This window comes from Periplaneta americana, chromosome 1, assembly GCF_040183065.1.
Source record: "Periplaneta americana isolate PAMFEO1 chromosome 1, P.americana_PAMFEO1_priV1, whole genome shotgun sequence".
NCBI lineage: Eukaryota > Metazoa > Arthropoda > Insecta > Blattodea > Blattidae > Periplaneta > Periplaneta americana.
Genome location: NC_091117.1, coordinates 134,097,508 through 134,124,487, shown reverse-complemented (window position 1 = coordinate 134,124,487; position 26,980 = coordinate 134,097,508). Strand labels below are relative to the sequence as shown.

Genomic DNA, 26,980 nt, shown 5'->3' with positions numbered 1-26,980 from the left:
CCCTAACTTCCTTATGTGCTTGCACCCCTATCTGCTAAGAAACATCCAGTGTCCTTGGTTTTCAATATAAACACCTTAAAAATATGTTGAATACATTTGGTTTTCATATCCTAACATACTAAACCTACATATGTTAAAGTATTACAGTTTAAATAATTATGCTATAAATTGTCGTAATATATTATAAGAAAATGAAAATAACAAAAAAATGGTACGTGATAGGAGCTTTTTGGCCTTTAATTTGATTTCAGCATGCTAAAAATACCCTAAAAACATTAAAACTTTGGAGGCAGGAATTTCATCGCAGACTAGTGTTATCAAAGGAGAAAAATTCGCTCCGGCACCGGGGATCGAACCCAAGTCCTTGGTTCTACGTACCAAGTGCTCTAACTTCTGAGCTACGCCGAAGTTTAAATCCACAGCACTGGATCGAATCCCTTTCCTCAATGTTTTTCCCTTTGTGGCCTGACTCCATGTTGACATATATTAAGTCAACTGCCTTATACAAGGAGTGCACTCAATTGAGTGACTTGGTGGCCGGGATTCCACAGTAATATGCACTGTTAGGCAAAGAATCTACGTATAGATTAATTTTTGGTCCTACAGAATATATCTGTTATGGTAACAATGATTATTAGAGGAGAAAAATTTTCACCAAGTCACTCAGTTGAGTGCGCTCATTGTATAATGGCAGTTGACTTAATATATGTCAACATATATGTCGAGCTTGGAGTCAGGCCACAAAGGGAAAATCACTAGAGGAGAGGGATTCGATCGGGTGCTAAGGATTGAACTTCGGCGTAGCTCAGTGGTTAGAGCACTTGGTACGATCCCTGGCACCAGAGCACATTTTTCTCCTCTAATAATCATTGTTACCATAACAGATATATTCTGTAGGACCAAAAATTAATCTATACGTAAATCTAAATAAGTCTAATACCATAATTTTATGATATTGAACTAGAGGTTATTTCTTGATTACGTCTAAGTAAGAACTTCATTATAGCTTTCAAATAATCATTAGTCAGTTGACAGTTCAACATAGGTTCGTATAGGAACTTGAATTAAATCCAGTATACAAAACTGATTGTTTTAATTTACAGTACCAGTAGGTACCAAAGAAATATAATATATATATATATATATATATATATATATATATATATATATATATATATATAAAGAGAGAGAGAGAGAGAGAGAAGGGATGAGAAGATGTTTTTTGTATTCTTTGATTATGTTGTAATTGACAGTTGTAATAAAAAATAGTTAAGGTTTAGCTTATATAATATGTTGAAGTCGATTAAAGAGCTTTAATTAAATTAGTACAGTTTATAGTGAAATTCTATATCCCAGATATCGATATTTAACATTTGTTATCTTAGGATATGTAACATTTCTTTCTAGCACATATTAATTTAGATTCTTTTTATATTTATCATATTATTTATTTTTCTAAATTACTGCAATGAACTTGGTGAACTTAATCGAAAGAATAGACATAGGTGGCAACATTTTAATAGCTGATCAGTTATTTAAATAATCAAGGTACGGTATTACTTACAATTAGAGTAGTCACAATATTTCTTATTGATCATTAAAATCCGAACATAAATATATGTTTCGGAATATATACTGCATTTCTTTCACGTGTTAAAATTAGATACCTTGCTCTTCGGAATATATACTCTATTTCGAAGTGATATAGTGTTAAAAGTTGTGTAATCAAGATGTATAAATTACAGTTACATCGCCATCTCCTGTCTGTCATTATAATGAGGACTGCCCACCACACAAGTTATGTGATCGGCTCAACCGTGTTTGCATTAATCCATGCATGGAAGATTCTTGTGGAGAGAATGCCAAGTGCCTGGCAGTTAATCATGGAATTGACTGCAAGTGTCTTGATGGCTACTCTGGAAATCCCTATGTGGAATGCTTAAGAGGTACGTACTCCTGTTAAACAAGCAACTTATTCATTTCAAAACTTTGTATTTTACTTTCACTGATTTTGAGATTGAAATTTAAATATTCATTATTTTAATATTAGTAGCCTACTGGTATTTATTTTTATAAAATAATTTGTTGAAAAACTGCCTAGTTTCCCGTGTATAGGCCTACGCAGAATATTGTGTAACATAATTCTTTAATTATTCTATCAAGATTTGAATCAGTGACTTATATACAGTTTTCTCTGAAATAACAAAAATTTTTATCTTAACACAAGTGTCGGTTATACATAATTTTCAGCATAAGAGATATTATGTCATCTTTAAAAAAAGCTATTTGGTATTTATGGAACAGGTACAGTATTATTAATTTTGGGGAAAGGGAAATGGAAATAATGTGTTAGAAAGAAAATTAATGAAAAATGCAATGCTATGTTTGATTATATCGTTAAATTTCTTATAAATATAATGTTTATAAATTTAGATTGATTTGTTTATTTAGAAAATTGTTTGTAGTAGCAAACACTTTTAATCTCTGTTGGAGTTATGTCACAAAGAATAATGTGTGCTGAAAAATTAATAAAGCAGTGTTACAACAAATTTTATACGTTTTCTAATTTGAAATTTTACTGGAATTAATACAGTATTTTAATGCTAATTTTATTTCCAGTGACAGGATGCCGTAGTGACGATGATTGCCACACTAATGAAGCTTGCATCAATAACCAATGCCAGAGTCCATGCAAATGTGGATTGAATGCTATCTGTGAAGTATTGTATCATAAAGCTACATGCAAATGTTTACCAGGATATACCGGAAATCCAGCTGTAGGATGTCAGGGTAAGATAAGGATTGATTCTTACTTTTCTTTTCTTTCGGTTTATCTACTTCATTTTTTGTAATCTTTAATTAAAGTGATTGATGTCATTGGAATATTGTCTGGGAGTAATTCCTTTTGATTTTCAGGACCAAGTAATCCTTGTGATCCAAACCCATGTGGCACAAATGCAATGTGTGAAATTGATAACGGAAATCCAATCTGCTTCTGTCCAAAGGGATTGACAGGAAATCCTTTCAGGAATTGCAGTAAGTACCTAAGTATTCACAAAACGAGTTATCAACGTCAGAATAAGATTACTTTTATGAGAAAACCGAAGATACGGAAAATGAAGTTGCAATTATTTTTAGCCATTGACGAGGTATAATACATTTTTATTAAGGTATTTCCTATAATACAATAGTTTTCCTTCACTAGGGTTTCCAGATAATAATTGCCTAAATTGTCCCATCACAGCATTATCGACATGTTGTACTTTTAGGGAGATGTTATATAACTGTATACAAAAGTAATTTAAAATATATCTCATAGCACTATTAATGTCCACACCTGTGGAGTAATGGTTAGCGCGTCTGGCCGCGAAACTAGATGGCCCGGGTTCGATTCCAGGTCGGGGCAAGGTACCTGGTTGAGGTTTTTTCCAGGGTTTTCCCTCAACCCAATATGAGCAAATGCTGGGTAACTATTGGTTCTGGACCCCAGATTCATTTCACCAGCATTATCACCTCATCTCATTCAGACGCTAAATAACCTGAGATGTTGATAAAGCATCGTAAAATAACCTACTTAAAAAGAAAATAGCACTATTAATTCTACTTGCTTTGTATTAATTTAGAAACTTATTGAAAACAAACCACTATCGTGGTCTAGTGGCTAGAACCCTAGACTTATAATCCTGTGGACCCTGGTTCGATCCTTGACATACCCCCGATTTATAATTTGTATGCGGCAAGCCTGTGGTTCAGGCAACAAAGGGGGTCTTCGCCAAGAGTTCCCCTGTGGCATCCTAACAAATGTCCATCATCGTCTCATGTCTTCACGGATGTAGCATGGACCATCTTCTGATGGCGCACCCTGGACGATTCTGTCAGTAAATTGATCTACACAATTGGCTTGAGATGGGTGAATGACTTGCAGTCAAGTATCCACCATTAGTAAAAAAATCTTTACAAAACAGGTTAAAAAGTAACGATAATTTGTGACTGTAGATTGTACTTTAAAATATTTATTTAGAACAACGTTCATAATATAATAACACTATTCATATTTTAAATAAATAAAAATAAATAAATGGATGTTTATGAAATACGAGAGAAAATATTATCAAATAAGTGAAACAGGAGACTGGAGAAAATGTGAGTAAAATATGGAAGAACTCATAAAATATAGAAGACCTGGCAACTCCATCATTATCATTCAGCCAAAACAAAGTTTATTTTTCCATAATGTTCTATCTGGTATATTCTCTTCTGTCAGTCCGTGTTGATCCATATTTCTTCAGACACTGTCCACTCATTTTTCTTCTTTTCTCCCTTTTCTTCTTTTTTCCTCTGTCACTCCAATATTTATATTAAGTTATTTCTAATTTCCGTAATTTTTCTTATGCTACTGTTTCGGAATTCTTATTTCTTCTGGATTTTCTCTCCGATCTTTTTCAGAAATCCAGTTTTATTGCGAACAATATCCTTCATATGCAAAAATCATCACAGAAGATCCATGTGGACAAAAGATAAATTTCTTTATTGCCCATGCAGAACGACAGACTGTTAAGTTGAAAAGCACACATGCTATCCATATAACCACAACAGGACCACATTCATACAAGAGCCTTAAAAACAAAGCTAGGACAGAAACACCAGTTTATATTAATAGAACATTGTTTTTCTCATTAATACTCCATTACAGTTAAATTTGAGTTTTAAGAAAACCATATAAACAATGTCTCCAAACAGTGAAGATCAGATTTTTAAAGTCTATGTGGCAAAGAAAAGAATGGAACTTTATAACTCAGATCAGAAGTACTGTTGCGAAGTCTGCTAGAAATAATATCGTGTAGATAAAAGAATCATTCATGAAAGATCACCAAGAATAGTACGAGACAACAACTGAAAGTAAAAAGGACCTCTGGGAGAAGGTGTTGGAGTGATGCTCTGGAAGATACGGACTAAACAGTCTACCTACCGAAAGAGAAGAAGAAGAAGAAGAAGAAGAAGAAGAAGAAGAAAATGAATGAATATTAAAGGAATGACAGGCCAAAAAGGAGCAAAACTAGCTTAGATCTATGTATAATCCAATAATGAGAGAAAACATTTGAAACCGGTAGTATTACATATTTCAGAGAACCTAAAATATAATGTTGGTGTTGCCATATATGACAAATTAAAAGACGAAATAATTATTGATTATTAATTACCTGAAATGTTAATATTCTTTTTGAATTGTTCCATTTTTACCAAAGAATTTGAATTAATTTCCTATTCGTCATTTTGTTTCAGTTCCTGAAGGAGATAGCTGCGCACCAAATCCTTGTGGTCCAAATTCAGGCTGCCGTGTTGTGAATGGTTCGCCATTATGCTTCTGCCTTCCTGAATATGAAGGAAATCCCCCATCTAAACCATGCAGTCTTCCATCAAACCCGTGTGATCCTTCTCCTTGTGGTCCTAACACTCAGTGTGCCATCTTAAGCAATGGATTTGCCAAATGCACATGTCTGCCAGGCTTCTTGGAAAGTCCTAATACAATCCGAGGCTGTGTGGAAAAACGTAATCCTTGTGATCCTAATCCTTGTGGCCATGGAGCACTTTGTGATCCAAACAGAGAACCAGCTTGCTTCTGTCCTGAACCCTTTATTGGCAATCCGTACCGCAGCTGTGGAGGTAAGATGATGTTACAAAGAATACTACCAATAAAATTAGATAAGATAAAATTAATGTAAAAGATCGTGTTTAAAGATATAACATGAAAGTATTTTCTTCGAAATATGTTTAAATCGGTGTTTTAGAAGTTAATGAAACAAAAATATTGCAATTTTGAAAATGTTTTCATAACTTTTAAAAATATTTTCTTTTCTAATCCTCCCTCTCATAAACTCATATCCTGTAATGGAATATCACCTCTATTTAAAGATTTTCCGTTTTAAATAAGCTTCTACATATAGAGGCTCTAAAAGTAATTTATCAATATATTATTTAAGTTCACAAAAATAATTTGATTGCTGTGTGGAATAATAAGCGAACTAAAAAGGTAATAAAACATTGAGTCTTATGAATTTGAGGTTTGTCATAAGAAAATTAAGTAAACAGTCTTTCACTTATATTCAAGATCTGAGGCGTGAGTGATCACTGATCATTTGATATTGTACATAAGTCCTGCTCTGTGGAACTGTGAAATTGATGAAATTAGTTTATTTGTATTTTAAAATATCCTTTTGTGGACTTTATTGTGTTATTTTGTGAGCTCTTCACTCCTGAAACTTGTTGGATCAGAATACAGTATACAGAGTGGACGGAATGTAACACCACTGCAGTTCAAGGAAACCAGTTTGCTGCAAGCCCTTACATGCTCTCAAGTTTATGGCTCTGTTTATCCTCGTAATAGATCCTACTTCCGCTTTTCGGCTGCGGAACAACGCATTTTTATTTGCAATACTTTCACAAAAAAATCTTCGTGAGGCAAGTTCCTCCGAAAATTCTGTTATCAATTTTCAAATTTTCATGTGCCAGGTAAGACAACAATATATTATTATAGACTCGTAAAAAATTTAATGAAACAGGCTCTGTTCAAAATAAGAAACAACAAGTGAAAAAACGTGCCTTAACAGAGAAAAAATTAGACAAAATATTAAAAATAGGTTTCGATTATAACAAAAAACTCTCGAAAATATTTGCTCCAATTAGCTCAGCAAGTAGAAGAGTCTAAAATCTCAGTTCAACATGCCACTGAATTGTTCAAATTAAAACCTTACAAAATGCGTGGTTTATCAGCATTTGCTCACAAACTATATGGCTAGGATAAAGTAAAATATCTGGCAAGAAATATGGAACATAAGTCAAAACAAACTACAGAAAGTATCCAGAAATGCAGTTCCAGCATTTATAGCAATCAGGTAAGACTTTTTATTTTAATTTAACTTGCCGCAAATTACGATCACAGTTTGGTTGAAGATGGGCTACCCCTATAGCATGCAAAGGCCGCTAGACCTTCAGTTGAGTGGTGTGTTTCGTCTCATCCACTCTGTATAAGTTTGATTTCTTGTTTTGACTTTTCAAGCGTCTTCTATAAAAGGCTGCATTCACTGTTGCATATTTAGATAGATTAATAATAATAGTAATAATAATAATAATAATAATAATAATAATAATAATAATAATAATAACAGCCACCCGCATAGCTCGGTCAGTTAAGGCACTTGCCTGCTGATCCAGAGTTGCACTCGGGCGCGGGTTCGATTCCCATTTGGGCTGATTACCTATTTGGGTTTTTTCTGAGGTTTCCCCAACTGTAAGGCAAATGTCAGGTAATCTGTGGCGAATCCTCTGCATTATCTCGCCAAATATCATCTTGCTATCACCAATCCCATCGACGCTAAATAACCTCATAGTTGATAAAGCGTCATTAAATAACCAAGTAAAAAATGATAATAATAATAATAATAATATAATAATAACCATCCTCAGTCTTTGAATTAGACTGAATGCCCAATCCAATCATTTAGATATTACAGGTGGTATTCATTGTTGTTGGTTAAGTCATATGAACATCTTTCTTATGGAATCTCTGTGTCCGATAGTCCTATATTCCATAACTTGTCAGATTACTCTGCAGGGATTCATCCTTATTGGATGCCCATGGTACTTCGACTTTCGTTTAGCAGTGTAATCATGCACACACAAGACCCAAGTTCATTGATAGTGATATTGATTGTTTCATCTCTCAAATTACATTCAGTAATTTTTTTTTAAGGACTACATCTCCATTGTTTCAGTTTTTATTTGTTTATTTTTCATATCTATTTAATGCTCAATTCTAGCAGCATAAATTTGTATTATTACACTGCACCTTTTTTAATTTGTTATTTTATTCATTCTGTTCTCCCACACTATGTTAGAATCTGTGCATTATGCTTCGTAGATATCCATCTTAGGTATATGGTATATCACAGAAAAACTAATTGGAATACATTAGCAAATTAAGACTGTTGTGAATATCTAGTCAGTTGACTTAGAAACCAAAAATACATTTTTCGCATATTTGCACTCTTGTGTTCCAGAACCTGAAAAGCACCTATGTCAGCCTGGACCATGTGGTAATAATGCTGACTGTTACATCACAGAAAACCAAGAGACATGCTATTGTAAGGCAGGCTACATTGGTGATCCATATTCAGGGTGTTTCTTGGAACCTGCTAATCCTTGTCTACCTAACCCATGTGGACCCAATGCTCTATGTACAGTGTCACCACAGGGACATCCCATGTGTCTATGTCCCGAGGGCATGTCTGGAGATCCTACTGGCCCCTCTGGATGCGGTGGACCCGAATGTCGAACTGATGATGACTGCTCAAACAAATTGGCATGCATTGCATACAAATGCCGTGATCCATGTCCTGGATCTTGTGGCATTGGAGCCTCATGTCGTGTGGAGAAACATCATCCTGTGTGCACATGCAACCATGGTTTGACTGGAAATCCTCTGATAAGATGCTCACCACTTCCAGGTGAGCATTTTTTTTATAGTTGCCTAAGGTACTCTTGGTTATCCTTTACTGGAAGTGTTAAATACTTCGTATATGGAAACATTTCAATGATAGAATTATTTAACAGATAACTTTTATGTCATTTTAAGTTAATTGTAATGTTTTTCCACCACAAGTAATAGAGGAGAGAAATGCAGTGAGAGTTTTTTTTTCTTGCAAAAGACTGTTAAAGTAATGGTCATCTCTTGGAAATTGTAAACATGTCCGTTATGAATGTTTATTATAAAAATGAAAAGAAGATTAATATTTCTCAAAGAATTTTTAACCCAATTGCTACTATTTAGAGTTGTATGCTTGTGAAGTAAAATTCCATTAAATACGTAATTGTTTATTTGGCAGTTTCGCTATCTACTAGATGGTTTCGAATACAGAATATATGAAAACATCTAATAATTCTATTTTTTTCAACGTAGTACTATAAGAAGTCTGACATTACTACTGCTCAAACACGAACACTGTAAAATAGTACAAGTGAAAACCGGAAAAATGGAAGAATGTGCGTGTTGCTCACTTGCGTGTATATGTATGTGTGTGTGTGCATGCGTGCATGTGTGATATTAAATTTTGTTTTCGTGTGACATATAATCAAATAGTAATTTAACATTGATTTCTAAGCTGCTCACATTTCATGAAATCTGCAAAAAAAAATTACTTTCTGTCAAAGAAAATTTAGAATAGACCTACTATTTAATATTATGTCATATGTTTAAGCACATATGTTAATTGATTTATTAATGTTTTAAAATTTTCTCTAGAATTTACAAACAACATTCAATGATAAAATAATAATTGATTAAGTAGGTTCAATAAAAAATATAGATACTGGTACTTCATTATTGTTTAGTTTCAATATAAATCAAAAGCTATATGTTTATTGTAACTCGTTTCCAAAGTATCCTTAAAGTATTAATACTGGTGAGTTTTTAGATGTTATTTTGTCTCATTAATGTAGTATGTAATATTTCCTAGCTCATTGTAACATTTTGTATTTGCAATACTGTTCATATAGTTCCTCCACCAAGTGATCCATGTCATCCAAGTCCATGCGCTGTTAATGCATTCTGCCAAGTGTTGGGAGGACGAGCAGTATGTTCGTGTATGGAAGGTTTTGAAGGAGACCCGTCAGTTAACTGTCATCCTGAATGCGTGCTCAACACAGACTGTCCACTGGACAAAGCGTGTCTAGATAGGAGGTGCATTGATCCATGTGCCTCAGGAGCTGTTTGTGGTCTAAGAGCCATATGTTTGGTTAGAGATCACACTGCAACCTGTGCTTGTCCAGAGGGTCACACAGGCGATGCTTTCACCCAGTGCATACCTAGACGTAAGTACAACTTTATTGGTCTCAAAGTATATTGAAATATGACAACTCGAAAGATATTTAACTGAATTGTTTGCTCCATTAAATTTCTTGTTTAAGCTATTTCAGTGACTATATTATCTTGATTTATATAAAAAGTTAGGGGCACTGGGTTATAGATATCTTTTTGAATATCGGACACTCGGATTTGAAATTCTATTGGCATACATATTCATTAACAGAAGATGTTGGTTGGTTGGTTGGTTGATTGGTTGATTGGTCGATTGAGTTCCAATGTTTCGAAGCATTGTCATCTGAAGCTCTTCTGGAAGTAAGCTATTCCGGCCACTTGTAAGACAGAATTAATTACTCCAATTATAGGATTATAGACGTTTATAATGGCTAGCAGAAGAATTTTCACTTTATTCACACTTTTAAATACTAATGGACACTATTTGCAGGTAGTTGGCAGGGCTATCTGCACTTGTAGGTGAACAATGCAAAAGCTGTTGAGAATTTTGTTTACAATATTAATATGTCGTGTTTTGTATGCCATAAACTTAGTGTCACATAGGATTATATGCTTTATTTCTCTCCTGGAGAAAGTCGTATTTTGTTTTCTAGTACGAAAAATCATTATCTTAAATAGAGGTTTGAATCTGCTACTTTTTTCAATCAGAGGCAATCACGCTATTCATCAGACCACTAAAGAACCTAACCTTATAAAGTAACATAATGTTAAAGTAGAATTTTCTAAGATTCGTAGAGGAATTAAAATACAAGAAGTAAAAAGATATGGATTGAAGAGCTTGTTAAATTTAAGCTCATTATATTTAGGCTTTTGGATGTTACCATCGAACTGTAGCCCTACATGTAGGCCTACTTGTATCATAATTTTCAGTTGCAAAATTTGTTGTAATAACTTTGAAATTTAGCTTGAATTCCCATATGATTAACATTGATTATGATGTTAACTCAGTGTTTGTAACAAAATCTTGAATATTTATAAAATTAATCAAATATAGCTTCTAGAGAAAATATAATATGATAATATTGAGGATGCATTTTATGTAGACCCTAGTGGTACTGTAATTTTTATATTCACTATTACAGGTTGCAAATATTTTGTCATTTTAATCAAGGAACGCTATTTGTTGCTAGCATAATATTAACATCGATAGAATGGAAGAAGAGCTATTATAAAGGGAGTTAGTTACATTTTGTAAGAAATTAATGGAGTAGAACGTGAATCGATTTTATATCTCTAATAGTCCAGGGGTAGCAACGAAAATATTTGTGTAATAAATATAATATTGATGTTTAAACATCATCTAAAAAATTAAATTTTTTTCTAAAAAATTCAACACTTATAAAATTTTAAGTTTTTAAAAAAGTTTTATATTTTAAAACAAATGTTAAAATGGACATCAAGAGAAATTAGCTATTTTCATCTAAAGATTTCAGTATGAATTTGAAAATTATGCACATTATATCAAAATTTCTGTACAATTAGATCTTACGTTAATAAAGGTTTTTACCAAGAACCATTCAAAATACAATATTTTCTTCTTACAGCTCCAGTTTCAGCAGATATGAACTTAACACGACCATGTGCTCCTTCGCCATGTGATCCGGGCATTCACTGCAATGTATACGGGGGTCAAGTTGCCATGTGTGACCCTTGCAGTGGCCCTGGCAGCATCAACAACCTCCAGTGTCGTCCTGAGTGTCTCGCTCATTCAGATTGCCCATTCAATCTTGCTTGCCTTGGACGCAAGTGTCGAGATCCATGTCCTGGATCTTGCGGTGTGAATGCTAACTGCATGGTTATCAATCACAATCCAGTTTGCAGTTGTCCAAGCGGGCTAGTGGGCAATCCATTCGAGCACTGCTCTACTCCACCTCCAAGTAAATATGACAAATGTTTTCTTTTATTAACAAAATTCGTGTTGTGAGGTGCTTTCTCATTATACAACTAATTCTTATTCGTGTACTCATGTGTTCCTACTTTTAATTAATTAAAATCAAAAGTAAGCCTATGTACTATTTCAGAAAATGTTCCTTATCTTTATTAGCCAGAGAAGTAAGTCAGAATAATAATAAAATATGTTTGCAAAAGTCAGGTAATCTCATTTCTATTTCATAAATCTTAGAGAAATTAAAGTTAACTACATTATTATCTGACTGCTGTTAGAAATTTACTTTTTATTTTTATTTTCTATTTAATTGTTATTAACATTTTTTAATATAATAACTAGTTCCGAGTTTCATTATAGTAGATAATAACAGCACCATAGAAATAAAATATAATTTTAATATAATAAAAACATTACAAACTTATATCAAATTAATAAATCCATTACCGAATTAATGGAACTGATATCTTATAGCAAGTCTTAGAAGTCAAATTTAATTTTTTGTCCGTAACATTCTAAGTACATCAAGTGAAAGTTATATTAAGTAAGCTAATAAAAGTGATATCTTTCAATGAAAATTATGTACAGTATTGTTTTCAGTAGAATTTATGAGCTGCTAGTAATGATACTTTATGTACTGAAAGCCATTGTCTAAATATATTCTCATAAAAGATTGAGGTGATGTACAAAAATAATTTGATTTGCTTATTTCAATTTGAAATATTAATCAATATTCAAGCAAAAATGTGATTGTTATAAAAATCAAATATTTAGTCATACATTCACTATGAGTTTAAAGAGAAATCAATTGAAATAAGACAAGCAGTAATACGAAAAGGATTATCTCACTATTATTAACTCATTTAATTTTCTTCCAGATATACTCCCAGAAAAAACATGTGACACAGTACAGTGTGGTGCTAATGCAGTTTGCCAAGACAAGAATGGAGTATTGTCGTGTGTGTGTAAACCAGAATACTTCGGTAACCCATACCTGTCATGTCGCCCGGAATGTGTCCTCAATACAGATTGTGCTAATAATCTCGCCTGTATCAACAACAAGTGTCAAGATCCTTGTGCAGGAGCATGTGGAGTTGGTGCTCAGTGCAACTGCGTTAACCATGTACCAGTATGTTTCTGCCCACCTCAAACTACTGGAGATCCATTTGTATCCTGTTATCCATTCAGACCAGGTGAGTGAGATAAAAGCTTTATGAGATAATTTTAAGCAGAAAGTTAGCAAGTGGCGTTTTTCATATTATTTATTTATATGATACTACACTAAAAAGATAGAAATGAAGGGAATGAATTAAATGGTGGAGAGGATAATATTGTGTACAATCATTATGATAATGATGGTATTTTACTTTTTCAACAGAACCTCCTACACCTTTGAGACCATGTGACCCGTCACCTTGTGGACCATACAGCCGATGTCTTGTATCACCACAAGGTTTTGCCACCTGTTCGTGTCTTCCTGGATACCGTGGTTCTCCACCTGTTTGTACACCAGAGTGCGTTGTTAGCTCTGACTGTCTACAAACACAGGCTTGTGTGAGCCAGCATTGTGTGGATCCATGTCCTGGAACATGTGGTATTGGTGCACGCTGTGCTGTTATAAACCACAATCCTATATGCAGTTGTCCACCAGGTGATCTCGGAGATCCGTTTGTGAGCTGCCACAAACCTACAGTAGAAGGTAACAAATATATTTAATTATTTTTATACGAAAGTTTAATATAATCTTTGAATCTTACATGTTCATGAAACTACATTGTCTCAGAACAATACAATATATTTGCGTAAAATAAAGTTACAACATAAAATCTTCTTCATTCTTGAATACACTCTTTTAACACTTATATAAACACTGATGTACTGTTAAGTTATTTCATTAAATACATAACGACTTCGTTGTGTTAATATTATACATTTTTTGGTGTTACGTTACCTGATTGACTACTTTCGACATTGTTTGCACCATCCCCTGATTGACTACTTTCGACGTTGTTTGCACCATCCCCTGATTGACTACTTTCGACATTGTTTGCACCATCCCCTGATTGACTACTTTCGATGTTGTTTGCATCATCCCCTGATTGACTACTTTCGACGTTGTTTGCATCATCCCCTGATTGACTACTTTCGATGTTGTTTGCATCATCCTCTGAATCCTAGACATCGAAACTAGTCAGTTAGGTAACATAACACCAAGAATTTATAATGTTAACACAGCGAAGTCGTTATGTATTTCTTACAATAACTTAACAGCATATCAGTGATAAAATCTTCACACATAAAACTTCCAATATAGTCTTCTTTAAATCAATTTCTCTTTGAAATGTATCTTATGTTATTTTATGAAAACCTTATAAAGGACTTTCTCATTTGCAAGCTAGTGAAATTTGACTTCTGTGAAAATGAAAAGGCTACATTAGATTCGAAATACAGTAAAACCAAAATCGATTAAATGATAGGCCTTGACTATATTCGTGATTTTGTTAGATCATATATTAATAATCTCTTTCATTATTTTATGTTAAGAAAATGCTTATAATTCTGTTCTTAGAACACTTCAATCTCCTGAAACAATTGGAAACATAACATTTACTTAAATGTCAAATAAACAAAACATTTAAATTTGTATGGTTTCAATGTAATACCCTAAGTCATATATACCCAGATTGCTCGGCCTTATAGGCTTTGACGGTAACAACTTTTGTCAGGTTTACTATGCTGCCATCTAATTGTTACATAAGGAGCCACATCATAACTCCCATTTGAATTGCTTTAGCGACTGTACTGGCATCTCATGTTCGTTTATGGCAGTTGTTCTCTTCAAAGTGCTATCGATTTTAACATAGGGATGAGCAATCTGGGTATATATGATCTAGGGTAATACTAAGCAATACATATAAAATATTTAATTAAACATGCTGGAATTATTTAAAGTGTAATAATTTACCTTTAAAAACTGAAGTGCTGCTGTCAGTACAATTAAAATCTTACATGACTCTTTAACTCTTTTATAAATTACATTAAATTTTGAATTCCCATATTAACTTAATCATGATTTACTAAAAGAAGCCATTTTAAACTGCATGTTAAATGAGAATTAATCTTAAAATAAGATATTGTAAGTTGGATAATGAGGCATATTAACATATTTTCTCTTCTGTTTACAGAACAACCCAAGGATCGAGAAAATCCATGCAACCCTTCACCATGTGGTCCAAATTCAATCTGTCAAGTGAAGCAAGGACGACCTGTATGCTCTTGTGTACCAAACTATATCGGAAGTCCACCATTCTGCCGCCCAGAATGTGTACTTAGCCAGGAGTGTCCTTGGGATAAGGCTTGTATCCAGGAGAAATGTCAGAACCCATGCACCAACAGTTGTGGATCCAATGCAAAGTGCGATGTTGTCAACCACACTCCTTTCTGTAGCTGTTTACCAAACTATGAGGGAGATGCATTTGTCGGCTGTTCAAAGATCGAGAAACGTAAGTTTGAGACTCGTCCTTCTATGATCATAAACATTTTCTGCTAATGAAAGTTCATGTTGCCAATGAAAAGACTGGAAGTAAGGAAGAAGGAAATTCAAAAGACACCATAATTTTGCGTTCTTGAAAGGGGCCTATGACTGATAATATCTGTATGAATTCTACGTCTCTTAATCACTTCCTCATTTTGGGGGCTTTACTCCAATGAAGAGACTGCGGTAGTTTTGAAAGGGAAAAGTCTATAAAGGGAAAAATCCTGTTAGAATGCATAAAATTGTAAAGCTTATTGTTGAGTATCAATCCACAAAACAATTTTCTCTATCACAGAGCTAGGTTATGCAGCACAACTCCCATAGTTATTTAAAATCTAACCCAAGACTTACGTAAATTCTGTCCTTTATGAGTCGCGACTTGTGCTGTCATAGTTTTAACTACCAAGATTAATATGATGAAATATCATATGTACTTCGGTACATCAAAAAAAAAAATATATATATATATATACCAAGATTAAGCTCCCTACAGTCGAAAAAAGTGAGCATTTGAATTTTGGGAGAAAAAGCTAAGTTTAATCAGAAGACAATTATATGGTTTTAATTTTTTATGTTGTTGCAGCCAAGCCAATGCCAGCACAGCCTGTGGATCCATGTAACCCATCACCATGTGGAGAGAATGCCCAGTGTTCACCAAGGGACGGAGTTGCTCGCTGCACATGTATTCCTCCGTACAAGGGCAATCCATATGTAAGCTGCAGACCTGAATGTGTGATCAACTCTGATTGTCCAAGTCATTTGGCTTGTGTGGCACAGAACTGTCGAGATCCCTGTCAAGGAGTTTGTGGTGTCAATGCCGAATGCAATGTGGTGAATCACATTCCGGTGTGTTCATGCATACGAGGATTCATGGGTGATCCTTTCAAGTCCTGCAGACAAGAACCACCAAAACGTAAGAATTTAGTCTTTTTATATACTATGTTATTTACATGTTACCTTCAGCATGGAAAAAGGGCTACAGTAGAACCCCGATCATCCATCACCCTGTTTAACCGAATGGCAGATTGTCTGACTGTCTATCTCTCGATTTTTTAAATTTATTTTTTATTTTTTTCTTCAGAAGTAATATATATGGAATACTGTTTTGTACGTATGTTGTCTAGAGAGCATTATTACAAGCCTTTACTGATACACAGTTTGGTCTGCTGTTTGAATTGCCATACTGTGTAACTTTTCTTTCCTTTTAGTTGGTTATTTTACGATGTTTATCAACTGCTAAGGTTATCTAGCGTCTGAATGAGATGAAGGTGTTAATGCCAGCGAAAAGAGTCCAGGTGCCGAAATCTAGTCAGCATTTGCTCTTAATGGGCTGAGGGAAAACCCCGGAAAAAACCTCAACCAGGAAGTTTGTCCCAACCAGGATTTGAATCTGGGCCTGCTCGTTTCACGGTCAAGCATGCTCACTGTTACTCCACAGTGATGAACCTACTGTATAACTTCTATATAAGATGTATTCCATGGGTGTCAACAGAAAATGTGTTGTGCTAAGTACTGAAAAAAAATGAAAATAATTTAATGGTTTGGGAAAGGGAAACTATGGCTCATCTCAGATCTGAATACAAGATTGGAATTATAACTGCGCTATTTAATAAAAAATCAAGGATAAAGTGTATAAAGTATGTAAATCTACAACATGAGACCTCCATTGTTCCTATCTTTCCACAGACACAAGAAGTTTCCTTATCCCTTAAAAGCCCATTCTTGACAACTAGACTTAAATCAGTGAACTGATTCACTACCTAGCGTGTTAAACACAACACCACAGAGGAAATTACAAAATCTTCTATGGTACTGATTATCCAATTTTTTCGATTAACCATTCAGTCCATCCCCTTCATTACCATGGATAATAGAGGTTCTACTGTACCGGTATTTAATTATTCAGAATCACGGATTTTTCTAGCCCGGGAAATTACATACAAGTGAGTGCATGCACACTTACGGATGCAGCCCTTGAAGAAACAAAATATCATTATAAGAAATTAATTTATATACTTACACAATTATCCTGCTTATTCCTCTTTTCATGTAACAGAGTAATTTTTATTGTCGTCCATATAATATCATATTAAGAGTATATTTAGGGAAAAACTAGGAATATCTCAGTTTTAAGGCATTAAAAATTGTCCTACTCTATGGTTGAAACAGTTCGAAAATCCCTGATTATTTACATAGATTAGAAATGCGTCAAATGTTGCATGAAAACTTGATATAAAAACCACTGTTTGATGGAGTTATCTGAGTTTCTGCTAAAAATCAGAACAAATTTGACAGCATTTGAAAGATTTTATAATATTAATTAATTAAAACCACTATATTACATGGTATGTGCCTAGATGCTAAACTTAATGATCAGTTTATCTTTCTAACCCTAAGCAGAATGCAAATGTGAAAAGTTTGTTTTTATGAATGCCCCTGAAACAGGCTATCATTAAATTCTGTCGGAACAATTCTGATCAAGTAAAACAAGAAACATATGAACTGCTCAGAGTTTCAGAAAATGATTAATTCATTCATAGCTTTCTGCTTTCACTGCAAACTCAGCATTCTCCAGTCTTTCCTATTTTCCGCCTTTCTCTTTGTCTCTGTATACGATCCACATATCTTAATGTTGTCTATCATCTGATATCTTCTTCTGCCCCAAACTTTTCTCCCGTTCAACATTCCTTCCAGTGCATCTTTCAGTAGGCAGTGTCTTCTTAACCAGTGAACCAGCCAGTTTATTTTTCTCTTCCTGTTCAGTTTGAGGATTATTCTTTCTTCACCCACTCTTTCTAGCACAACTTCATTTCTTATTCTGTCTGTCCATTTCACATGTTCCATTCTTCTCCATATCCACATTTCAAATGCTTCCAGTCGTTTCTCTTCACTTCGTTGTAATGTCCATGCCATACAATGCCATATTCCATACAAAGCACTTTACTAGTCTCTTCCTTAGTTCTTTTTCCACAGTTCCGTAGAATATGCCAGAAATGATGAAGAGCAAATATCAGTTTCTGGACTCTGTATAAATGCAGAAGAATATTACTGATTTTGTAATAAAAAAAAATTAAAATTCGTACAAAATGAAAAAGAAAAATAGCAGTATAATAAGAAGATATTATTCTTGTTTGAAGAGATGCATTCCTATTGCAATTAAATTCAATCATTACTAATATTCTAGCTTTCTATTCAAGTTACAGCAATCTTAATCATATTGTGTTACATCATACCATATAATATAGTACTTAATATTGTAATGAATCATGCTATATGGTGTCGTATAATGTACATCATATCAATGGTGTTTAGGTAAATTGGCTTAATCCTCATTTTTTAAAATGTGACTTTTCTGCTGTAATTAGTGTAATTAGTTTATTTATTTATTTATATCCAGCATGGGAAACCCTATTTCACCCGAAGGTACATTAGGGTTTAAGTTTAAGACATTTTACCAATTGATATGTATATACATGCTAGTGAACTAAACTAAACCTATGTGAGTATACGAGTTTAGACAGAAACAGTACATAAAATAACTAACACTATTACAGAGAATCACTAAAATATCTAGGAATGCTGAAGTGCTATATACAAAGAATGGTGACACGAAAGTTCTGTATACAGTTAATTAATATGCTGATTTTCTATGTGCACTGAACTCTTACGTTGAATTAGGCCTACTATATACACTGAAGTTCACTGTATACTATGTCGATCCCTTGATTTGAGACACTAAAATTCTATATACACATACACTGATTTTATCCACCAAGCTCTTTATATACCGGTTCAGAATTAATATACATTAGAAAATCTTTAAGTGACACTTTATCGTAAAATAGACTCTGTAAGGGGCTGGAGAATGTATATCCCCGAAAATCCAGATTAGATTTCAATTTATGTCTCTGTCGCCAGAATAAGAGTCACTCAAATATGATATGTCTCACTGTTTGGGTCTCATCATCACACTTACACTTTCCTTCTCTCTGTATTTTGAATCTTGCAAGATGCTGTCCGAATTTACCATGACCTGACAGAAATTGTGTCAAAACAAAGTTAGGAGCCAGTATTTTACACTTTAATCTGTCGAGCACGGTCTGGAAATATAAGTCCCTAGTTAAAGAACCTGTTGTGTTATTCCTCCATTGTTTGTCCCACTCTTCAACAACATAATCTTTCAGTTTACTTTTAATAAAAGCTAGAGGGTACAGATTGCAAAATGGCTGTACGTCTGATTTTGCTGCTGATTTGACCAGCTCGTCAGCTCTTTCGTTTTCCAGGACACCAACATGTCCTCGAATCCAAGATAGACATATGTGCCTGGAAAAATTATCAAGTAGCTGCATGATTGTCACAGAGATGGGGTTGGTGTTGTACTTGTCATTTACTGATTGCAAGGCAGATTGTGAGTCACTGAACAAGCATACACTGCAGTTATTTTGAGTGCTCCATTTTACAGCTGCTCTTACCGCACATAATTCCGCTTGATACACTGAGCATTGCAGTGCTAGTTTGAACTGTGTAATTAGTTAAAATTTAATTACAAAACCTGGAGACATGTTTCTTGACAATTATGTTTACATTCCTTCATATAAAGTAACTAATAATAATGTGTTGAAATTTAATTTTTATTGTTCCTGAAAAAATTTTCTTTTGTGGGTTAAGCCATTTTACCTAAACACCATTGATATCATATATACATTACATCAACCATTCATTAATATCCCGTATTATAAAATATAATAAATATAATTCTTTCTTGCAGCAATACCTCCTCAGAATCCTTGTGAACCTTCACCATGCGGACCAAACAGTGTGTGCCGAATAGCTAATGGACATGCTGTCTGCTCTTGTCAACCCAACTTCCTGGGAAGTCCGCCATCATGCAGACCAGAGTGCGTTGTGAGCTCTGAGTGCCCGCAGAATCAGGCTTGTATCAGTCAGAAATGTCAAGATCCTTGTCCTGGAACCTGTGGTGTCGAAGCTCAGTGTCAAGTTGTCAACCACAACCCCATCTGCAGCTGTCCTCCTCGTTTCACTGGAGACCCATTTGTTCAATGTATCAAGGAAGGTAAGAGTCTTAAAGTATACTATTCAGATATATAAGAATCAATAGTGTCTTTTGTTTTTCATAGTTCAACTATTTGTTTTTATATTTATAAATTTCATGGATGTTTGACTTGGTCATTCACCCAAGCCTCCATACAGTAACTTGTAGTTCTTTAGCCGCCATGAAGGTGTTGCACTTGGTACACCATAGAAGGCGAACTACATATCATATGATGATGATTAATGAAGAATGGTGGAATGCCAGTAGGGGAACAGGAGTAACCCGCGAAAACCTACCACCAAACACCGTGTTTGTCCACCATAAAATCCATTTGGACCTGTTGGGGTTCGAACCCAGGTTACCAGTATAGAAAGCTGACGCTGTAGCCATTCAACTAATGGTGTGCCTAGATTCTAAAAGTAAAAGTGAATAAAATATTTGTCCTATATAAGTAAAAAGTGAATAACCCCGAAGTTGAGAATTTAAAGGTAAATATTGGAAAACAAAGTTTATTTTTCCACTATAAACTTGAGAAATATTTATTTCTAAATTGTAAGAAATCCACTGTATTTTCCATACCTGATGATTAAAACTATTGATTGCTTTGTACAGTTACCCTTAAAAGGAATGAGATGACTCTTGGTCGTCGGAAGTTAAAGTTCTACAGCGCGGTTCACTCGATATCGACGTAACGATACATAACATGAGAAATATAGCAAGAATTGTTACGAGGACCACAACAAGGACAAGGACCAAAATAAGAATCACGAAGAAGACAGCCATTTAAGGCCACGATTTCACAACATAGCTAGGGTCACAAGCTGTCATTGCTTCTCTGTATCGAATGGCAAATGCATGCTATGGGATCTACATTCTAGACTGCTGTTGTCACTGTCTTGTCTCGGTAGCTCATATAGTAGGGTGTCGGTTCCACTGTTTAACCGAAACGTCTCGTGTTCGATCCCAGGTGAAACTTTTTTTTTTATTGAGATGTAATTAATTTCTTCAGAGTTCCTAGACTATCTAATTTGTCGAAACATATGAATAATTTATGCCCAATTTCTGGGTCTTACAAGTGGGCTGAACCTCGTCAAAAAATAAATCTTACTTGAAAGTTAAGAGTATTTTTCCTCAAACAAAAATCACAAGAAACAAAAAGAGACCTGTCAACTTAAAATCTTGTCCACATGCCATCAGCTTCTATTACGGCATGGATGTCACAAGATTGTGGAATAAATTCTAATCCCCGGCGAGATCTTCCCAGGTTTCAACAACTTGATCCCACAATTCGTCTCGATTTTGAGGGCTTCGGTGGGCATAGGTGGCTATCCTTCTCTTTTTCAATTCCGCCCATAAATTTTTGATGACATTCAAATCAGGTGACTTCGGAGGCCAATTAATGATTTCGATCTCGGGTCTACTTTGAAACCATCTTTGAATGCTTGCAGCATAATGCACAGGATGGTTATCCTGTTGGAACAGCAATGCTCCTTCGGGAAAACGTTCTAGGGGCGGAAGGAAGGAATATATTTTCCAGAATGTGCTCGTAAGTTCCCGTATTAAACCGGCCATCGATGCGTTCTATAATGCCAGGTCCGTCGTAAGACATCCACCCTAACACGATATCACAGTCTATATACAGTCACGAAGCTTGAGTTTTGAGGGTGCTAGAAACAATAGACTGTGACGGTACTATTTTTCATTGACTGTAATGAGGCGATATTAGCGATCCTAGTGGTGAGCAACAATCTAATGTTTGCATATTTACTACGTATTGAGCTTCGCGACTGTATATACTAGACTGTGACAATATGCTAAAGCGCCCCGATCTTTCACGTCGGTGCACATAGCGCTGATCATGTGGGAGACCATCCTCACGATAGACACGGACAGGACTTTCGTAATCACTCGAGATGGTTGTTTCGTCGGAGAAAATTACATTTCTCCAATCGAAATCCACTCGATTGGTAACGAAGGCAAGACGGTCAACAGCTTGTGCTTCCCCCAATATTTCCATTTGCGCAGCCCTCCGGCTCCTAATACTGCGGTTTCTCAACCTGCTGATCACAGTCTGTGAAGAACCGGGAAAGTTAGATGCTGCTCTTATTTCGTTGGCAGTCCGAAAGGGGTCCTGTCGAACTTCCTCGAATAAGAGAGCATCCTCTTCCAATGAAGAAATCCGGGGACGCCCAGAAATAGGGCGATTTTCGACCTCCCCTGAATTTTGGTAACGATGAACCTACCTCTCGGCTGTACTTCCAGAAACACCGACCAAACGGCCAGCAGATCTAGCCCCATATCCAGCCTCAACTAGAGCTATAACTTGCTGTCTTATGTCACGTCGGTTCGCCACTAAGATGAGAAATGAGGGATGATGATAATACTTTAGTGTAGACAATGACTATTTAACGTGATATAGAATTATTGAAATAAGGGTCATCTTGCACAGTAAGAGTTAATAAATCAACTCTAACTTAAATATTTAAATAACAGGATATAACAGGAAGTGCAATCGTTGCGAAGCTAATCAAATTAAATCTAATTATATTAAGTAAACAAACCCCAAGTTATGACACCACATTGCTACAGCTAAATTGTTGGTTATTAACATAAGCATTGAATAGGTCTGTGCTTATGTGTTGGACGACATAACCAAACATCGAAAAGTTCGAATCTTGTCGAGGAATGTAACTTCTTGCTTTTTAAAATGTAAATCAGACTTCTAACTACAATCATTCATATTTCTTAATATTTATAGCCAACATTGAATTTGTAAAGAAAAGACTTTAGAAATCTAATATGGAATTTGTGATCTGTAGTGATATAGACATAGATTATCTCTCGGAACTTTTCCGCAAAAGTAAATTAAATTCACTCCTTGAAACTGGAAATCTTAGTCTTAGACTCATTTCCCCACCAGCATACAAGCTGAAGTAGCACAGCCATTGATAAAAGTTTTGTACACTGAATTAGACTGAATTCCTATTCGGCAGCACCTATAATCAATGGCTTGTATGAACATGATAAACAAATCCTGTTTCCAATGTTACTGAACAATTTAAAAATATTAATTTAAAAACTAAAAAAGGGTCGTAAATGCTGTATCTAGTGATTATTTACATTTATGTCTCCAAAATGAATCTTGGAAAAACGTATATGTTACTGGTACTACTGATATTAAGAGTAAATGTATTGTATTTTTCACTTCATTTCAGAATCACTTCAGTGGATGTTCTCTACTCAATGTTGTGAAAAAATTCAAAAGTAAAATCATGTAGATAATGCAGGGACTTAAAAATCTCATGTATTAAAAAGAAGAATCTATATGTAATGAGCTGCAATGTAACTATCCTTGTATTCTTAAATACTGCAAGAAGTACAGTGTAATTTATCAAAATTTATGAAAGAGGGAAATAGAACACATTTGATTAGAAAAGCACAAAATCCAGATAATGCAATTAAAGTGATTCGGAATATTATTAAAGTTAAACTTGTAGATATCATAAGAAAATATTTTTTTCATTAAAATTAGTGATTATAAAGTAGAGGATCCCAAATCTATTGCAAATTATTTTAACGTCTTACAGTATATAGTACGAAATATTATTGACAACTTAATCATTCAAGATTTTGCAAAAGATACTGCAATTAGTTACTTAACATGAATTAAACTGAATGCACATTAAATTAAACACGTAGATAAAATAGTTAAAATCAACTGAAGGGATGAGAATGAAATAATCCAAAGCCACACTTTTAACAAAAATTGTTTTGTGCGAGTGCATTTATTACACATATGGGAAAGCTACTAATAAAATATTGTAATAATTACTCAACAAATGACATGGCCTAAGGACTCTAAACCTTTGTAATCGTTTGTCTGTGTGGCTTAGGAATATATTTTTAATTTTATTTTAATTGTTAGTTTTTAAAATATATATATGCATTTACATTGTATGTGTGTGTGTGTGTGTATAAATACATTCATTAGATTAACGTTTATAATATTATAACTTGTAATTTTGTAATTTCTGTGATAATTAACACTTAATCTGAGGACTTTGTAAAACTCTATTTCAACGTTATTTAGAAAAAAAAATCGTTGATATAGACTAAGAATCGAACTCGCTCTCTTCTACACAACACGCAGAGATCTTAGCGTCTGAGCTATTGCAACGACACGAAAGCTTTACTTTCTGTGCGGAGTGTCGATCTAGTCATGAAGGTCCATTGTCGATTTAACTACATGATTTACGTATATATTTATCTCTTATTTACGTAATATTATCATATTTTTTGCAGTTTTTGAAGTGAATTCCGGAACGATGCTAGTAACAAACCAAATAGCTTGAATCTAAGTAACTCAATATTCGTTATCTTGTGTATCAGTGCTCTGGTCTCTGATCATGCGCAGTGTTTTACATCTGAGAATCGTCTCATTCCTTTTCAGGGATACTGTACATTACTATGGACAAATTAATGTACTGTAATTATTTATTATACATATGTTATACATCTATACAATATGGAGTTTTTTGTTCTTATATTTATAAAGGATATAAAGAAAAGATTTGTTTATTTAAAGTATATGAAAAATGTTTTGAATATTTTTTTCATCAGTTATAATTAATATATCTGCAATGTCACATTACAATCACTTTTCTACCACAGTTGCCACTGAATGTTCTTTCTTTCTGTCTCTTTCATGGCAAATAATGTCTTGAAAAAATTAGAAGATAGATCTCTGGGTGACCATAGAATTAAATAAATGTTGATACAGAATTTAATACTGGATGAAAGAAAGGATGTATTAAAATGAATACAGTATATCTAATTCATATTGTGCATCTTCACAGTACCCACTCTCGCCCCACCAACAACAAACCCTTGTGTTCCGTCCCCATGTGGTGCAAACTCTGACTGTCGAGTGGTGGATGGACGTCCGGTTTGTTCGTGTCTGCCTGGAATGTTGGGAGCTCCACCAAACTGCAGACCAGAGTGTCTCATTCATCAAGACTGCCCGACACATCTTGCTTGTGTCCGTAACAAATGCCGTGATCCTTGCACTGGTTCATGTGGCTTCAATGCTAAGTGCACTGTCCACAACCATCAACCAGTGTGTACCTGTAATCCTGGTTTTGAAGGAGATCCATTTTCCGGCTGCAATCCAGGTAGGAAAACCATTGAAATTTTTTATTTGCATGGGTTCGGATTTTATAACGATTTTTTTTTGCTCTCTGAGAACATTTTTAATTTGTATTCAGAATCAAACTTGTCACGTTTGAGTACAGTTCGAGGAAATTGGATTTCTTTTACTGAAAGAACTATCAAATGTACTTGTTGTTGAGTTTTATTCTTGTCAGGATTTGACAGGATTTTTTTAACACAGTTATCACAATGTCATCCCTCAGAGATGTTGACAGAGCAAATTTCCATCGAAATTCTTCGAAAAAAGCTTGTATAGTCCCTCGAGCACCTGTGAGCAAGCCGAATACCTCAACGTGAATTAAGGCATATTTCAGCTTGAAATAGTTGACTGTAGGCTCATAGATCAACTTCTTCTCATGGTGGACCTCAGCTGACTGATGACATCCTACTTCAAAACATATCGTGGGGTCCACAATGATGCCCTGTTTAGTGTCAGCATTGTACGCTAAAATATCAACTCATCTCGTTGACTCATTTTCAGCTAGACAAGAGATTTCTTCTTTTACTATCCAGCCCTTATTTCTTACTGTGGCAGCAATTTTGGATCTTATAAGATGATGTCTAGAGTTCCTCAAGAGCAATCCCTGTCTGGAATATCGAAGTTGCACTTTATTCTTTCATCTTCAGTGACTGAGTTCTTATATCTTAGGTTAATTCCATTCCTAAGCATTTTATTTTTCTGTTGTAATAAATTAGAGAGCATGGAAAATCTCTATATGGGTATATATATAATATTTGTTTTTATTACCGGTACTATTTTTTATGTTTTCTTGCATTAATTACGTACATACATATATCTATTTTATGACTTCATTTCTTACTCTCCTTGCTTGAAGTCATAATTTTTTTATTGTAATGTTTAATTTCTTATGTACTAGCACCTATTCATGTAGGTAGTCAGTAAGATTACTAAACATTTTGTTGAAACGTTTATAACACCAGTATATTGTACTAAATACCTAAGTTTATATAATGATTATGAAAACTTTGTTTATATTCTCTGATACTTTGAGATTCAATTGATTTGATTCCAGTATAATTGAAAGATATTAAGAGTTTTATGGTCCTCTAGCGGTTAACACAATTAAAAAGTTGGAGATGTGTACGTAATTAATATTTCTGTGAAAATTGTGTTTGTAATTTTCTTTTCAGGACATATGTTAAACGCTTCGTTATTTTTAATATAGGTAGTAATTATATCTGGAGATATCATATAGTATTATGTTTCCAGTAATTGCTGCCTGTATTGAAAGGACAAATAGGAAACTTGTATTAAGTAATAATTTATTTTATTAAACACCTTAAATTAAACCAACACAAAACTAGTGGCAGAGAAACTGCATGCACATGGATTTCTGCATTCATACTGTACTATAAGAATAAGTAAAATATAGCTAGTTCTGTAAGCCTATATTATATGAAGGA

The 26,980-nt window shown here is 34.3% G+C and overlaps 1 protein-coding gene across 1 annotated transcript in view; it reads left to right on the top strand.

Moving 5' to 3' along the window:
- The window catches only part of dpy (dumpy), a 673,297-nt gene that overhangs the window by 393,425 nt on the left and 252,892 nt on the right, over positions 1-26,980 (top strand). The window contains exons 50-62 of the mRNA XM_069827690.1: positions 1,746-1,946; positions 2,620-2,790; positions 2,917-3,036; positions 5,284-5,664; positions 8,058-8,504; positions 9,553-9,867; positions 11,419-11,751; positions 12,638-12,952; positions 13,138-13,458; positions 14,945-15,262; positions 15,878-16,207; positions 20,063-20,368; positions 25,204-25,518. Of these exons, the coding sequence (XP_069683791.1) occupies positions 1,746-1,946; positions 2,620-2,790; positions 2,917-3,036; positions 5,284-5,664; positions 8,058-8,504; positions 9,553-9,867; positions 11,419-11,751; positions 12,638-12,952; positions 13,138-13,458; positions 14,945-15,262; positions 15,878-16,207; positions 20,063-20,368; positions 25,204-25,518 (3,873 nt within the window). The remainder of the gene's footprint in view (positions 1-1,745; positions 1,947-2,619; positions 2,791-2,916; positions 3,037-5,283; positions 5,665-8,057; positions 8,505-9,552; positions 9,868-11,418; positions 11,752-12,637; positions 12,953-13,137; positions 13,459-14,944; positions 15,263-15,877; positions 16,208-20,062; positions 20,369-25,203; positions 25,519-26,980) is intronic.